The sequence below is a fragment of the Hemiscyllium ocellatum genome, chromosome 6 (genome assembly GCF_020745735.1).
Source record: "Hemiscyllium ocellatum isolate sHemOce1 chromosome 6, sHemOce1.pat.X.cur, whole genome shotgun sequence".
NCBI lineage: Eukaryota > Metazoa > Chordata > Chondrichthyes > Orectolobiformes > Hemiscylliidae > Hemiscyllium > Hemiscyllium ocellatum.
The window spans coordinates 104,581,187-104,597,526 of record NC_083406.1 but is presented as its reverse complement, the minus strand read 5'-3'; the positions used below and the strand labels follow the sequence as shown (position 1 = coordinate 104,597,526).

The window sequence follows — 16,340 nt, the reverse complement described above, 5'->3', positions numbered from 1 at the left end:
TCCCTCCTCCCTACCTTTTATGTTAGCCTGCTTGGCACACACTCCTCATTCCTGAAGAAGGGCTTATGTCCGAAACATCGATTCTCCTGTTCCTTGGATGCTGCCCAACCTGCTGCGCTTTTCCAGCAACACATTGTTTAGCAATATGAGGAACAATATGAAGAGATATTTTGATTTGTTCATGGGATAATGGCAGTTTCTGGCTAGGCCACCATTTATTGTCCATCCCTAATTGCCCAGAGGGCATTTAAGCATCAATCACATTGCTGTGGGTCTGGAGTCACATGTTGGCCAGGCCAGGTGAGGAAGGCAGAAGGCAAAGAAAGAAAACGTGGGAATGCGAGTAGTGAGGAGGACATAAAGAGCCAGCAGAGAGATATAGACAGGTTAAGCAAGTGGGCAAAAACTTGGCAGATGGAATATTATAAGGTTATGCACTTTAGCGGGAATAGAGGAGCGGAATATTATTTGAATTGAAAAAGACATGAGAAAGCTGCAGCACAAAGAGATTTCAAAGTCCCCATGTATAAATCATTAAAACTATCATTTAAGTTCAGCAGGTGATAGGAAATGGAATGTAGGTCTTCATTTCTAATGAAATAGAATACAGAAATAGGAAATGCTTCTGAAACTATACGAGGCATGAGTTAAACCACACTCTGAATATTGTGAACAGTTTTGATCCCCTTACCTGATGAAAGATATACTAGCATTGGAGGCAGACCAGAGGAAGTTTATTAGGTGAGTCTCAGGCATTTTCTTATTAGAAGAGGTTGAGTATGTTGGGTCTATGCTTATTGGAATTTAGAAGAATGAAAGGCAACCTTAATGAATCATACGAGATCTTAGGAGACGTGACAGGAGGAAAAGCTAAACGTGCTTCTGATCCCAGTCAGGTCTGCTCTGATCACAAAAGCAGCAGAAGCCTTAAAGGAATACAGAATGTGCAAAGGGAAACTGAAAAAGGAAATTAAAGGAGCAAAAAGGGGAACTGAAAGAATAATGGCAGATAAATTTAAAGGAAAATCCGAAGTTATTTTCCAGGCACAATAAACTAATAGGTAAGGAGGGGAAAAGTATGGCCCCTTAAGGACCATGGGGTAAATTGTGTGTGGAGCCGGAGGATGTAGGTAGATTTCTAAATGAATAATTTGCGTGTGTGTTCACGCAAGTGAGAGGAATAATGTGGATATAGAAATCAGGGGAAGGACTCTGATGTACTTACTCCCAATTTTAGATGTCAATTCTTCACAAGAATTAGTAAGCCATCCTGCGTGAAGTGAAATATTTGAAATCCTTTGAACCCAGATCAGGTTCTGTGTTAGAGTCATTGCTCAAAAATCCTGAAGAAGATTTACAAACCTTTTCTCGAGCAGCCTTCTGGAGGTCTGAGGTCTGTTGTTTATATGTATAACCAGTCTGGATTTCATCTTCCAATAATGTAATATCTTCTTGAGCAATAGGCCAATCCATTCTGTCCAATGCTTGCAGTAAGGCCTCTCTGTGGTCTCCAAATGAGATTGGTTTATCACTATTGAACCTTGTTCAAAATGAAGGCACACAGAAAAAAAGTAATAATCAAAATCTAAATGTGACTGCAACAAAAATGCAAAAGCACAGATTTATAAAGAATATTGTTACTTACTTATCTCGCTCCTCCTGAGATAATGCTCTCCATACAATTAAATTTAGACGCCTTGCAAAAGAGAAAGAAGTGTTGAAAATTATTAACTACTAACAAATTTGGAAGCTTTTGATTTAATGTCAATTCATCAAAGGTAGCACCTTTTTGTATTTAGATGAATGGATGATATTGTTTGAAGCCCAATGTTAACTAGCTTGCAAATGCAAAACAGGTTTCTGGAAAAATAACATTTCAATAAATAATAGTGTCATAAGGTACTGTATAAACATAAGTGTTGTTGTTGGTAAATGATACATCACTGCTCAGATTCCGATGTATCCAACACTACAGAACTCACCAGTAAAGTCATCAATAAGTTACCTACAAGCTACATTCTTGTACATGAGCATGTACAGAATAAATATTGTACACAATTCCAACACACAAGGGCGATAAACTTAGGATTAGGTGTTCCACAGCCTCACTGGGCAGAGTTTCATTAGAATAGGGGAGATATAAAATAAGTGGGGTAGCTACAGTATCACTTTCACACCCACTCCCACAGTCACCATCAATACACAAGGTGGGTGGGCCCTGAAACTGGTAAATAAGTAATGAAGGGTGGCTTAGGTTGATGCCAAGTGTATTGATCTGAAGGATACACAGTGGACACTATAATACATCTGATGTGAGTGAGCGGGTGGGAGTGAGCAGACCATTTTTAAATGACATAGACAATAAGATGAAGGATGGGGTGCATCTAACTGAGTGGGTGCCCAGTCCTCACAGCTGAGCTCCACAGTGTGAGGCTATTTGCAAAGTTGCGCACCGTGGGATAGCTTTGCTGCCACCACCCTCTTTTAAGGCAGAGATCTAAAGGGTTTACTTGTATGGTGTGGTAGAGGAAATCTCCTTGCTGGTCTAACCAGAAGAGTCTCTTGTTACAAACCAGATGTAGTTCACTTAGCTGCACTTTGCTGACTTTAAATCCATTTATTGCTGTACCACGACTCAAATTAAATCTCCAAATAAAATTGAAAATAGAAGGATCCATTTTTTTAAAAGAGCTAATGACAAAATTAAGCACAGAATTCATCAGAGTGATAAAGCACTCACAGTGCTTTAAGGAAGACAATGGGCAAGTAGTTCACTTGAAATACTGTGTCCAGTTCTGGTCGCCCTAGTATAGGAAAGATATAGAGGCTTTGGAGAGGATGCAAAGAGGGTTTACCAGGATGCTGCCTGGACTGGAGAGCTTTCCTAATGAAGAAAGGCTGAATAAGCTTGGACTTTTCTCTCTGGAGAGAAGGAGAAAGAGAGGAGACCTGATCGAGGTATATAAGATAATGAGTGGAATAGATAGAGTCAATAGCCAGAGACTTTACTCCAGGGCAGGATTGACTGGTACGAGAAGTCATAGTTTGAAGATATTAGGAGGAAGGTATAAAAGAGACATCAGAGGTAGGTTCTTTACACAGAGAGTTGTGAATGCATGGAATGCATTGCCAGCTGTGGTGGTGGAAGCAGAGTCATTGGGAACATTCAAGTGACTGCTGGACATGCACATGGATAGCAGTGAGTTGAGGGGTGCGTAGGTTAAGTTACTACATTTTACATTAGGATTAAATCTCGGCACAACATCGTGGGCCAAAGGGCCTGTTCTGTGCTGTACTTTTCTATGTTCTATAAGTTTATCTACTATCTACAATTTACACTGACATGATCAATATTATTGCAGAGACCCTGAGGAGGATCAGTCTTACTCTGCCGGGAACCTAAGCTGTCCTTCCTTCAGGTTCATACGACATCATCATAGTGGATGGCAATTGAAGCACATTTAAACCCTTACACAACACCCTGAATATATTGTGGGCACTAACCCCTAAACTTTCACACAGTCCCTTCCTCCCTCACTCTGCACTCTAAAGAACTTACCATTAAGGGACTGACATAATCCTCCTTTCTACCATCTGCTAATGCAACTGTTAATGAGCTCCAGCACAATTAGATGTACTTTCCAGGCACTCAGCTCCCCAGGGCACAACTTCCTCCAGAGAGACAGAAAGAGACTGAAGTCTGGGGCTGGGGGTCTGAGGGTAGAACAACTCCAAAGCTTCTTCCCATTCTGCTGAAATTGTAAGTTTTGCCCATTGTCTTCCTTATCACTCTGATGAATTCTGTGCTTAATTTCGTCATTAGATCTTTAAAAAAATGGATCCTTCTATTTTCAATTTTGAGTCGTGGTACAGCAATAAATGGATTTAAAGTCAACAAAGTGCAGCTAAATGTTAATCTTTATCCCTTTCACACATTTCAGGTCCAGGAGTTCCTCATACAACTGAGTGAGCAGAGCAAGAAGATAGCAGAACTAAAGATAAGGAAGTGTCACCAACTTATCATCAGCAAGTAGCAGCTCAGACACTGACGCCATACATATAGGTCAGAGGTCAGAGTGGAAGAAACCAGCCACATCCAACCTGGGCGAGCATCAGGAGGATAGCACCGCCCATGAAGTAGCTTGCTGGAGAGGGAGCTCTGTCTCAGGCCATGGTGCAGAGATCATGGAATGAAGACCTTAAAGGCCATCATTCATGATGCCCAAAGAGATTCTTTTCACGTGCACTGATTGCCAATTAATGATGGAGAAGGTGAAGAGTTCATTCAATGTCTTATTACACAGCATTGAGACAATGCACTAATTTTTAAGTCACAGATATGCAGGAGACAAAAACCTGGATAACAATGCTACAAAGTAGTTGTTCAGGCTTTGGTGGAAGTCTGCGTATTATTTTCCAACCATCAGTTTGCCAGAAAGCAATTAGAAATGGTGAAATGTAACCAAATTATTCAATAACGGAGCATGTTTTTGTCTGGTTATTATGTGCAGCCAATCCAGTGGGGAAATGTCCAGTGGTCAGTATTTCTAGTTAACTCATAGTTATGTTCTAAAAGGTTACTTTTAGGCTTTTGCAAGGTACGCCGCACCAGGAGCAGAATGTTTCCATCAATGCATTTACAGTAAATGAGAACAGATATTTCCTGAGAGCAGCGTTGTTAAACATATTACATTGCATTGAAAAATATGCAATTACATTTTAAAATGTCTGGGAATACTCAGCGTCTCATTATTTAAATAATTAGATATTAGATACACATTGCCTGACAATTATCACATTAATAGAAATAGGACTTGTCATTTTCAAAAGGCAATGTTACCAAAAAAAATGGATATACTATTTTCTTATCACAACTACATTACACCCTACATTGCACACACTGCAATGGTTGAAGCTCATTTAAATGATACTTTATCCATCCTGCATGGGTGTAATTTTCTCAGTCAACCTTTAGATAAGAATCATAGAGATGTGCAGCACAGAAACAGACCCCTCAGTCCAACTCATCCATGCCGGCCAGTTATCCTAACCTAATATAGTCCCATTTGCCAGCACCTGGCCCATACCGGTCCAAACCTTTCCTACTCATATACCCATCTAGATGTCTTTTAAATGCTGTAATTGTATCAGCCTCCACCACTTCCTCTGGCAGCTCATTCCAAACACACACCACACTCTGCATGAAGAAGTTGCTCCTTAGGACCCTTTTATATCATTCCCCTCTCACCGTAAACCTATGTCCTTTAGTTCTGGACTCCCACACACCAGGAAAAAAACTGTCTATATATCCTATCCATGCCCCTCATAATTTTATAAACCTCTATAAGGTCACCCCTCAACCTCCGACGCTCCAGGGAAAACAGCCCTAGCCTGTCCAGCCTCTCCCTATAGCTCAAATCATCCAACCCTGGCAACATCCTTGTAAATCTTTTCTGAACCCTTTCAAATTTCACATAGAAAGGAGATGAGAATTGAACGCAATATTCCAAAAGTGGCCAAACCAATGTCCTGTACAGCCACAACATGACCTCCGAACCCTATACTCAACATTCTGACCAATAAAGGAAAGCGTACCAAGTGCCTTCTTCACTATCCTATCAACCTGCAACGCTACTTTCAAGTAACTATGAACCTGCATTCCAAGGTCTCTGTTCAGCAATACTCCCGAGGACCTTACCATTAAGTGTATGAGTCTTGCTCTGATTTGCTTTTTAAAAAACAGCACCTCACATTTATCTAAATTAAACTGCATCTGCCACTCTTCAGCCCGCTCGCCCATCCGATCAAGATCCCTTTGTAGTCTGAGGTAACCTTCTTCGCTCTCCAATACACCTCCAATTTTGGTATCATTTGCAAACGTACTAACTATACCTCTTATGCTCACATTCAAATCATTTATATAAATAATGAAAATTCCTGGACTCAGCACTGATCCTTGTGGCACACCACTGGTCACAGGCCTCCAATCTAAAAAAGCAACCCCGCACCATCGAAGGTCTTCTACCTTCGAGCCAGTTCTGAATCCAAATGGTTAGTTCTCCTTGTATTCCATGAGATCTAATCTTGGTAACCAGTTTCCCATGGGGAACATGTCGAACACCTTAATGAAGTGCATATAGATCACCTACACTGCTTTGCCCTCATCAATCCTGTTTGTTAGTTGTTCAAAAAACTCAACCAAGTTCGTGAGGCATGATCTCCCATGCACAAAACCATCCTGACTATCCCTAATCAGTCCTTGCCTTTCCAAATATATGTACATCCTGTCCCTCAGGATTCTCTCCAATACCTTGTCCACTACCGATGTCAGGTTCACCGGTCTATAGTTCCCTGACTTTTCCTTTTGACTTTTTTAAATAGTGGGACCACATTAACCAACCTTCAGTCTTCCAGCACCTCACCTGTGACTATCAATGATGCAAATATCTCAACAAGGAGCCCAGCAATTGGTTTTTTAGCTTCCCACGGAGCTCTAGAGTACACCTGATCAGGTCCTGGGGATTTATCCACTTCTATCAGTTTCAAGACATCCAGAACCTCCTCCTCTGTAATATGGACATTTTTCAAGATGTCGCCATCTATTTGCCTACATTCTCTATCTTTCATGTCCTTCTCCACAGTAAACACAGATGCAAAATACTTGTTTAGTATCTCACCCATCTCCTGCGGCTCCACACATGGCCTGCCTTGCTGAGGGGCCCAATTGTCTCCCTGGTTATCCTTTTGTCCTTAATGCATTTGTAAAAAACCCTTTGGATTCTCCTTAATCCTTTTTACCAAAGCTATCTCATGTCCCCTTTTTGCCCTCCTGATTTCCCTCTTAAGTGCACTTCTACTGCGTTTATACTCTCAGGATTCACTCGACCTCTCCTGTCTATACCTGACATATGCTTCTTTGTTTTTCTTAACCAAAACCTCAATTTCTCTAGTCATCCAACATTCCCTACCCCTACCAGCCTTTCCTTTCACCCTAACAGGGATATATTGTCTCATTATCTTATTTTTGATGGCTTCCCACTTTCCAGCCATCCCTTTGCCTGTGAACATCTGCCCCCAGTCAACTTTTGAAAGTCCTTTTCTAATACTGTCCTCCAATATAGAACTTCAACTTTTTGATCCAGTTTATCCTTTTCCATCACTATTTTAAAACAAATAGAATTACAGTCGCTGGCCCCAAAATGTTCTCCCACTGACACCCCAGTCACCTGCCCTGCCTCAGTTCCTAAGAGTAGGTCAAGTTTTGCACCTTCTCTGGTAGGAACATCCACATACTGAATCCAAAAATTATCTTGGAGACATTTAACAAATTTCTCTCCATCTAAACCATTAACACTATGGCAGTCCCAGTCTACGTTTGGAAGATATCCTAAATAAGTGTAGTCCCATTTGCTAGCACTTTGTCCCATCCCTCTAAAACCTTCCTATTCATATATACATCCAAATGCCTTTTGAAGGTTGTAATTGTACCAGCCTCCACTACTTCTTATGGCACCTCATTCCATACATCCACCATCCTCTGCATGAAAAAGTTGCCCTTTAGGTCCCTTTTAAATCTTTCCCCTCTCACCTTGAAATTTGTTTTACATGATGGGTTACATGTGGTTACAGGATCTGCAGCTTTTATCTTGGCCTCAGGTAACTCAATGAGCGAGACTGCCTCTAGCAAATGCAGCAGTCGAGTTTTAAGCTGTTCGAGAGCAGCATAGTCCAATACATTAGTTACTGGCTTGATGTAGATCATTGCAATGCTAATGTGGCTCATTTCATTTCTGACTCACAAATTTAAAAATGAACGCTAGTCAACATCTTGGGGAAAAGGATCACTGGCCCTGAAACATTAACTCTGCTTTCTCTCCACAGATGCTGCCATACCTGCTGAGTTTCCCCAGCAATTGCTATTTTTGTTTTAGATTTCCATAGATTGGGGGCAGCACGGTGGCACAGTGGTTAGCACTGCTGCCTCACAGCGCCAGGGACCTGGGTTCAATTCCCGACTCAGGCGACTGACTGTGTGGAGTTTGCACGTTCTCTCCGTGTCTGCGTGGGTTTCCTCCGGGTGCTCCGGTTTCCTCCCACAGTCCAAAGATGTGCGGGTCAGGTGTATTGGCCATGCTAAATTGCCCATAGTGTTAGGTAAGGGGTAAATGTAGGGGTATGGGTGGGTTGCGCTTCGGCGGGTCGGTGTGGACTTGTTGGGCCGAAGGGCCTGTTTCCACACTGTAAGTAATCTAAAAAAAAGAATCCCTACAGTGTGGAAACAGGCCCTTGGGCCCAACCAGTCCGGACCAACCTTTTGAAGAGTAACCCACCCAGACCATTCCCCCGCTATTCTACATTTACCCCAGACTAATGCACCTAACCGACACATCCCTGAACACTGTGAACAATTTAGCCTGGCTAATTCACCTAACCTGCGCATCTCTGGAATGTGGGAGAAAACCAGAGCACCCAGAAAGAGCCTCCACACACACTAGGAGAACTTGCAAGCTCCTCACAGTCAAGTTGCCTGAGGCTGGAATCAAACCTGAGTCTCTAGCACTGAGGCAGCAGTGCTAACCACTGAGCCACCGTGACACGTAACCCGCAACCCCCACCACTCCCCCAAACTGAGCCACTGTGCCGCCCCTACATCCATTTCCAGCATCTGCAGTTCTTTGTTTTTTTGGGGTGGGGTTGTGATCTCTAAATATTTGCTTTCTGTATGTGGTACTTTAACTTTCTTATGTGTTTATGACCAACTCTAGCCTCTGATGACTGTCTGTCTGGAGTTTTCCCAGTGTCTCCCAGTGTCTGCATGGGTCTTCTCCCAAAGTCCAAAGATGTATAAGTTAGGTGGATTCGATATGCTAAATTACCCATAGTGTTTAGGGATGTGTACATTAGATGGATCAGAAATGGTAAATGCAGGGTTTCAGGAATAGGGTAAGGGGTGTGAGTCTGAATGAGCGCTCTTTTTAGAGTCTGTTTAGAGACTTGTTGGGCTGAATGGCCTGTTTCCACACTGTAGGGATTCTATGATTCTGAACATAAGTATGGGCTTTTTTTAAAAACCAAGTATTTTCTTTGTTCAATATGGCCTTTGGAAAGTCTACAAACCGCGATAATATACTTAAATCAACTTCAGTCATGTAAAAGCAGTTTGCCAGCCAGATTTCTTACCTCCACCCTTCCTGCCATATTTTAATATGCTCCCAGTAGCAAGCCAGATGCCTGCAGTCCATACTAATAATGGTCAACAGTGGGAAATTCAGCAGGGCCGGATGCTCATAATTTATGTAAACATGGGCTGTGCCATATTGAATCTTGGTGATTCAACATTAGAACTGGAAAATATCACAATCTGAGCCCAGTGTAGCTGAATTAGTGCAAGACAAGATAATGAAAAGGATTCAGAGGGAAAAAAAATCATGATGACTCCAAATTTTTAATTCACAAAGTATGAAGCAAGTTAAAGGAAATTCATTGCAAAAGTTTAAATGAACCACATATGTTAACAGACAAATTTATATTACACAAATAAGTGAAATAGACAAAGGATTAATTTGAGAATAATAGAAAGCTCTAAGCTAATCATACAATAGGAATCGTCTCTTCATTTTCAGTAATAGATTCCCACTTTTTAATTCATTCACACAAAGTAGATATTGCAAGCTAAGCCAGGATTTCTGGCCCATCTGTAACTGTCCTCATGTTATTTAGTATTACAACAACTGAAAGACGTTGTAAAGGTCAACAAAGAATTGGATTGACTGTCGATTCAATGAAGAATAGAGCAATCTACATGGTACTATAATGTCTGACATACTCTTGCAGATACGGTCGAGTGAACAGTGAGTTCCTTGAGGTGACCTGTTCTTACCACATTCATTTTTTTACTAATTTATGGAAGGACTAAAATCTCAGTAATTGATTACTTACTTTTCATAGCAATGGATGGCGTGGAGGAGTCTTTTTTTGTAGTGTTTCAGGTTCACACCCAATGGATTAATGAGTGTGATCTGCTTCTTGCAATTGCTCACATGCGCGAATGGTAGCATCTGAATTAAAACAATATTAACAAATTTATATCAGACTGAAATACACCGAGGTACCATAGTTATTTTAAAAGCAATATCCACAGATAAAGGTGAATTCGGAAGTTTTTTTTAATCTACTGTCATTTCTTTCTTCACTTTTCAACAGAAAAACACATGTAGGTGTGTCCTGTGGTGATGACTTGTTAAGCTTACTACAGGTAGATAACTCTTTATCCGAAATCCCAAAATCCGAAAGCTCCAAAATCGAAAGTTTTTTTTGTGACGATTTTATCTCATTTACAAGGTTGTTTGGCATGCAAACAGTTAACCCAACTCCACCCCACTCAATGCAACGTAGGTGGGCATGGCCCAGCACTGACTGACCTTAGTTCTGCCTCAGGGTCCGTTACTCACACTGAGTCTGCTGTTCCGTAAGATTTTTTAAAAATTTCACTGTTGAGCTGTCACTTATTACGAAGTTCAAAAAATTCCGAATTCCAAAAACCAGCTAGTCCTGAGCATTTTGGATAAAGGATTTCAAAATCCAACTCCTCAGTTGGCCAAAATCAATTGTAATTTCAATTTTTAAACTGAAACTGTCGATGGTTTCTTCTGATTAGCAGCTGGAGCTATCACCCAATGCAGTTTCAAACTTTAAGTAATCTTTTCAGGGTTTTATCCCAACACTTGGTATCTGCAACTAACCATAGTTCCTCACTCTAAGGTAACCTAGTTCATTACATATTCGTGACTTCTTGGGAGCACAAATCTGTACAGCCATCCTATTCCAAGGTCTTCACAGGACTGCCCAAAATTCAAAGTATAATTGAAACTAAAAGCCTCCCTCTCTAAGCTTTGGGTGACTCCCTAAAACAAACAGGTTTTTGAAATTTCTTGAAGCCCCATTATTTACCTTGCTGGATCCAAAAGCAATCTTAGATTTAAAAAAACCCATTCACTCTAAAACCAAGCTTCAAAAACTGTTCTAAAAGAAATCACCATGGCTATGTATATACTCACAGTTATCAACGTTAGACACAAAGAAAACCCACAGCTTACTAGCAAACAAACCACAAACCCAAACCTTACAGTAAATGGTATACACAACTCACATGCTTTACATTATAATACATACAAGGCATATAAGGGAATGGGCCAAATACTGGAAAATGGTATTAGAATAGTTAGATGGTTGTTTTTTTTACCAGGACTGACATAATGGGCTGAAGAGTCTTTTGCTCTGCTGTAGACCTCTACAGCTCTATGACATTAAATACCAAAATGTCATATCTTATTAAAGATAAGCAGTCATTTCTTCAAGGATTTTTTTTTCTAACCTCCATAACCTGGCTTCTTCACAAAGGTAAGGACTAAGACTTATAAATAGCTACCAAGGTGCAGAACATTTCCCAGTAACTATCTCAGTTTACCTATTTAAACCAGTTCTTTGTAGTAAAGTATCTTAACATTGGTCCAAAATAGTTGGCCAGATTGAACACATTTTAGCAACTGAGTGTGAGAACAGTGTGTGAGATCTTGGAATGGACATGAGGTAAGTCACAAGAGATCATCAATGTAGAATATAATCCTCATATTTTCCTGAACAGTTCAGAAATGTAATTTAAATGAAAGAAGAGAGCTCACCTCATCGAAGACTTTGGACACAATATACTTGTCTAAGATTGGGACATATTTGGAAGTTTGAGCTACAGCCGTCGGTGCAAGTGCATCCATTATAGTGAGTCTCTTTGCAAGTAAGCTATTTGTCTTCAGCCAGCAAGCTGAAGAAATATCCAGAGAGCTAGAAACAGATCAATAATGTCTCATGAGATTAAAACCATAGAGGGATAGACACTCAGAATTACTCAATACCTCCATAATCCAAACCTCTTATGAAAATAGATTCATAGGCAACTGATTTGATTTGAACAGCTTGGTTTTGTATGCAGTACATACAATACAACGTGCATCATCAGGGTAATATAACAGAGCAAGGGATACAATGTTGCGGCTGCAGAGAATGTGCACAAAGAGCGATTTCAACATCAAATTTAAAATTTGAGAGGTCCATTCGGAAGTCTAGGAACAGCGGGGATGAAGGTGTTCTTAAATATGTTGGTGTTTGAGCTTTGGTATCTTCTGCCTGAAAAAAGAGGTTGGAAGAAATTATAACCGGAGCGAGAGGGGACTTTGATGATGTTGGCTGCCTTGCCAAGGCAGCAGGAAGTATAGATGGAGTCAATGGTTGGAAGGTTGGCTGAAGATTGCTTGCATAAAAAATTAGAGTTCAGTTAAGTAATTCCTTTCTAAAGCATCCCTAAATTTGTGAGCCAATTATTTTATTCTTAGAAGGAATAGGCAATTACTCAACTGTTACAATCTATAGAAAAACAAGTAGTTAACCACTCATTCTTTCCAAGATAAATGAAGTACTGGTAAAATTCCACCAAAGTTCAAGAGCACTTCTCCCCTTTCATAATGACTTAGGAAGTGCATTTTACAAGCAGAATATCACTTAAGATGGTGGACGAAAGTTTAGATCTGGAATTTCAATCATTTCTCAGAAGTGGAAATAAAAGCAATGGTGATCCAATTTGCAAAACAATGAACAATGAAAAGGGACGGAGGTGGCTGAGGAAATAGCGGAGGCGTTGGTGGAGATCTTTCAAAAGTCACTGGAGTCAGGGAAAGTCCCGGATGATTGGAAGATCGCTGTTGTAACCCCCTTGTTCAAGAAAGGATCAAGACAAAAGATGGAAAATTATAGGCCAATTAGCCTAACCTCGATTGTTGGTAAAATTCTAGAGTTCATCATTAAGGATGAGGTTTCTAAATTCTTGGAAGAGCAGGGTCGGATTAGAAAAAGTCAACATGGACTTAGTAAGGGGAGGTCGTGCCTGACAAACCTGTTGGAATTCTTTGAAGAGGTGACAAGCGGATGTGGTCTATCTAGACTTCCAAAAGGTCTTTGATAAGGTGACACAAGGGAGGCTGCTGAGCAAGGTGAGGGCCCATGATGTTCGAGGTGAGCTATTGGTATGGATTGAGGATTGGCTGTCTGACAGAAGGCAGAGAGTTGGGATAAAAGGTTATTTTTCGGAATGGCAGCCGGTGACAAGCGGTGACGCTCAGAGCTCAGTGTTGGGGCCGCAGCTGTTCACATTATATATTAATGATCTGGATGAAGGGACTGGGGGCATTCTAGCGAAGTTTGCTGATGATACGAAGTTAGGTGGATAGGCAAGTAGTACTGAGGAAGTGGGGAGGCTGCAGAAGGATCTAGGAGGAAGTGAGGACTGCAGATGCTGGAGATCAGAGCTGAAAAATGTGTTGCTGGAAAAGCGCAGCAGGTCAAGCAGCATCCAAGGAGCAGGAGAATCAATGTTTCGGGCATGAGCCCTTCTTCAGGAATGAGGAAAGTGTGCCAAGCAGGCTAACATAAAAGGTAGGGAGGAGGGACTTGGGGCGTTGGAAATGCAATAGTGGAAGGAGGTTAAGGTGAGGGTGATAGGCCAGAGTGGGGATGGGGGTGGAGAAGTCAGGAAGAAGATTGCAGGTTATGAAGGTAGTGCTGAGTTCGAGGGTTGGGACTGAGACAAGGTGGGGGAGGGGAAATGAGGAAACTGGAGAAATCTGAGTTTATCCCTTGTGGTTGGAGGGTTCCTTGGCAGAGGATGAGGCGCTTTTCCTCCAGCCGTCATGTTGCTATAGTCTGGCGATGGAGGAGTCCAAGGACCTGCATGTCCTTGGTGGAGTTGGAGGGGGAGTTGAAGTGTTGAGCCATGGGGTGGTTGGGTTGGTTGGTGCGGGTGTCCCAGAGATGTTCTCTGAAACGTTCCGCAAGTAGGAGGCCTGTCTCCCCAATATAGAGGAGGCCACATCAGGTGCAGCAGATGCAGTAAATGGTGTGTGGAGGTTCAGGTGAATTTGTGGCGAATATGGAAGGATCCCTTGGGGCCTTGGAGGGAAGTAAGGGGGGAGGTGTGGGCGCAAGTTTTGCATTTCTTGCAGTTGCAGGGCAAGGTGCCGGGAGTGGAGGTTGGGTTGGTGGGGGGTGTGGACCTGACGAGGGAGTCACGGACGGAGTGGTCTTTTCAGAACGCTGATAGGGGAGGAGAGGGAAATATATCCCTGGTGGTGGGGTCCATGTGGAGGTGGCGGAAATGACGACGGATGATACGATGTATATGGAGGTTGGCGGGGTTGTAGGAGAGGACCAGTGGGGTTCTGTCCTGGTGGCGATTGGAGGGGCGAGGCTCAAGGGAAGTGGAGGACATGCGATGGAGAGCATCATCAATCATGTCTGGGGGGAAATTGCGGTCTTTGAAGAAGGAGGCCATCTGGGTTGTTCGGTATTGTAACTGGTCCTCCTGGGAGCAGTTGCGACAGAGACGAAGGAATTGGGAATATGGGATGGCGTTTTTACAGGGGGCAGGGTGGGAGGAGGTGTAGTCTAGGTAGCTGTGGGAATCGCTCGGTTTATAGTAAATGTCCATGTTGATTCGGTCGCCCGAGATAGAAATGGAGAGGTCTAGGAAGGGAAGGGAGGAGTCTGAGATGGTCCAGGTAAATTTGAGGTCGGGGTGGAAGGTGTTGGTAAAGTGGATGAACTGTTCAACCTTCTTGTGGGAGCACGAGGCAGCGCTGATACAGTCATCGATGTAGCGGAGGAAAAGGTGGGGGGTGGTGCCAGTGTAGCTGCAGAAGATGGGACTGTTCCACATATCCTACAAAGAGGCAGGCATAGCTGGGGCCCATGGCTACTCCTTTGGTTTGGAGGAAGTGAGAGGATTGGAAAGAGAAGTTGTTCAGGGTGAGGACCAGTTCAGTCGGTCGAAGGAGGGTGTCAGTGGAAGGGTACTGGTTGGTACGGCAGGAAAAGACGAAGCGGAGGGCTTTGAGTCCTTCGTGATGAGGGATGGAGTTGTACAGGGACTGGATGTCCATGGTGAAGATAAGGCGTTGTGGACCGGGGATGCGAAAATCATGGAGGAGGTGGAGGGCGTGGGTGGTGTCCCGAACGTAGGTGGGGAGTTCTTGGACTAAGGGGGACAGGACCGTGTCGAGGTATGTAGAGATGAGTTCGGTGGGGCAGGAGCAGGCTGAAACAATGGGTCGGCCGGGGCAGTCAGGTTTGTGGATTTTGGGCAGGAGGTAGAAACGGGCGGTGTGGGGTTGTGGGACTATGAGGTTGGAGGCGGTGGATAGGAGATCCCCTGAGGTGATGAGATCTAGACAGTTTGGGAGAGTGGTCCAGGAAATGGCTGATGGAATTCAATATGGGCAAATACGAGGTATTGCACTTTGGAAAAAAAGTATACAAGCATGAACTACTTTCTAAACAGTGAGAAAATTCATAAAGCCAAAGTACAAAGGGATCTGGGAGTGCTAGTCGAGGATTCTCTAAAGGTAAACATGCAGGTTAAGTCCGCGATTAAGAAAGCGAATGCAATGTTCTCATTTATCTCAAGAGGGTTGGAATATAAAAGCACCGTTGTGCTGCTGAGGCTTTATAAAGCTCTGGTTAGGCCCCATTCGGAGTACTGTGTCCAGGTTTGGTCCCCCACACCTCAGGAAGGACATACTGGCACTGGAGCGTGTTCAGCGGAGATTCACACGGATGATCCCTGGAATGGCAGGTCTAACATATGAGAAATGGCTGAGGATCCTTGGATTGTATTCATTGGAGTTTAGAAGATTAAGGGGAGATTTAATAGAAACTTACAAGTTAATATATGGCTTGGAAAGGGTGGACGCTAGGAAATTGTTTCCGTTAGGTGAGGAGACTAGGACCCATGGGCATAGCCTTAAAATTAGAGGGGGTAAATTCAGAACAGAAATGCAGAGACATTTCTTCAGCCAGAGAGTGGTGGGCCTATAGAATTCATTGCCGCAGAGTGCAGTGGAGGCCGGGACGCTAAATGTCTTCAAGGCAGAGATTGATAAATTCTTGATGTTACAAGGAATTAAGGGCTACGGGGAGAATGCGGGTAAGTGGAGTTGAAATGCCCATCAGCCATGATTGAATGGCGGAGTGGACTCGATGGGCCAAATGGCCTTACTTCCACTCCTATGTCTTATGGTCTTATGGAAAAGTTGTAGCTAACTCCTAAATCAAAACAATGGGAGTGTTTTTGACTGAGGGTAATATTAATTGGGGACATCAGATTATTGCAGCAATGTTTTCAAGAAGACCAACTTACAGAGTAAGTTCTGATGAAGGGTCACTGGATCCAAAACGTTAATTCCACTCTCTCTCCACAGATACTGTCAGACCTTCTGAGGTTCTCCAGAAATTGCTGT

The 16,340-nt window shown here is 42.7% G+C and overlaps 1 protein-coding gene across 1 annotated transcript in view; it reads right to left on the bottom strand.

Moving 5' to 3' along the window:
- LOC132816968 (von Willebrand factor A domain-containing protein 3B-like) overlaps positions 1 to 16,340 on the bottom strand; it is a 135,897-nt gene that overhangs the window by 27,225 nt on the left and 92,332 nt on the right. The window contains exons 19-22 of the mRNA XM_060826995.1: positions 11,682 to 11,838; positions 9,940 to 10,058; positions 1,646 to 1,696; positions 1,363 to 1,540 (exon numbers count right to left, since the gene is read on the bottom strand). Of these exons, the coding sequence (XP_060682978.1) occupies positions 1,363 to 1,540; positions 1,646 to 1,696; positions 9,940 to 10,058; positions 11,682 to 11,838 (505 nt within the window). The remainder of the gene's footprint in view (positions 1 to 1,362; positions 1,541 to 1,645; positions 1,697 to 9,939; positions 10,059 to 11,681; positions 11,839 to 16,340) is intronic.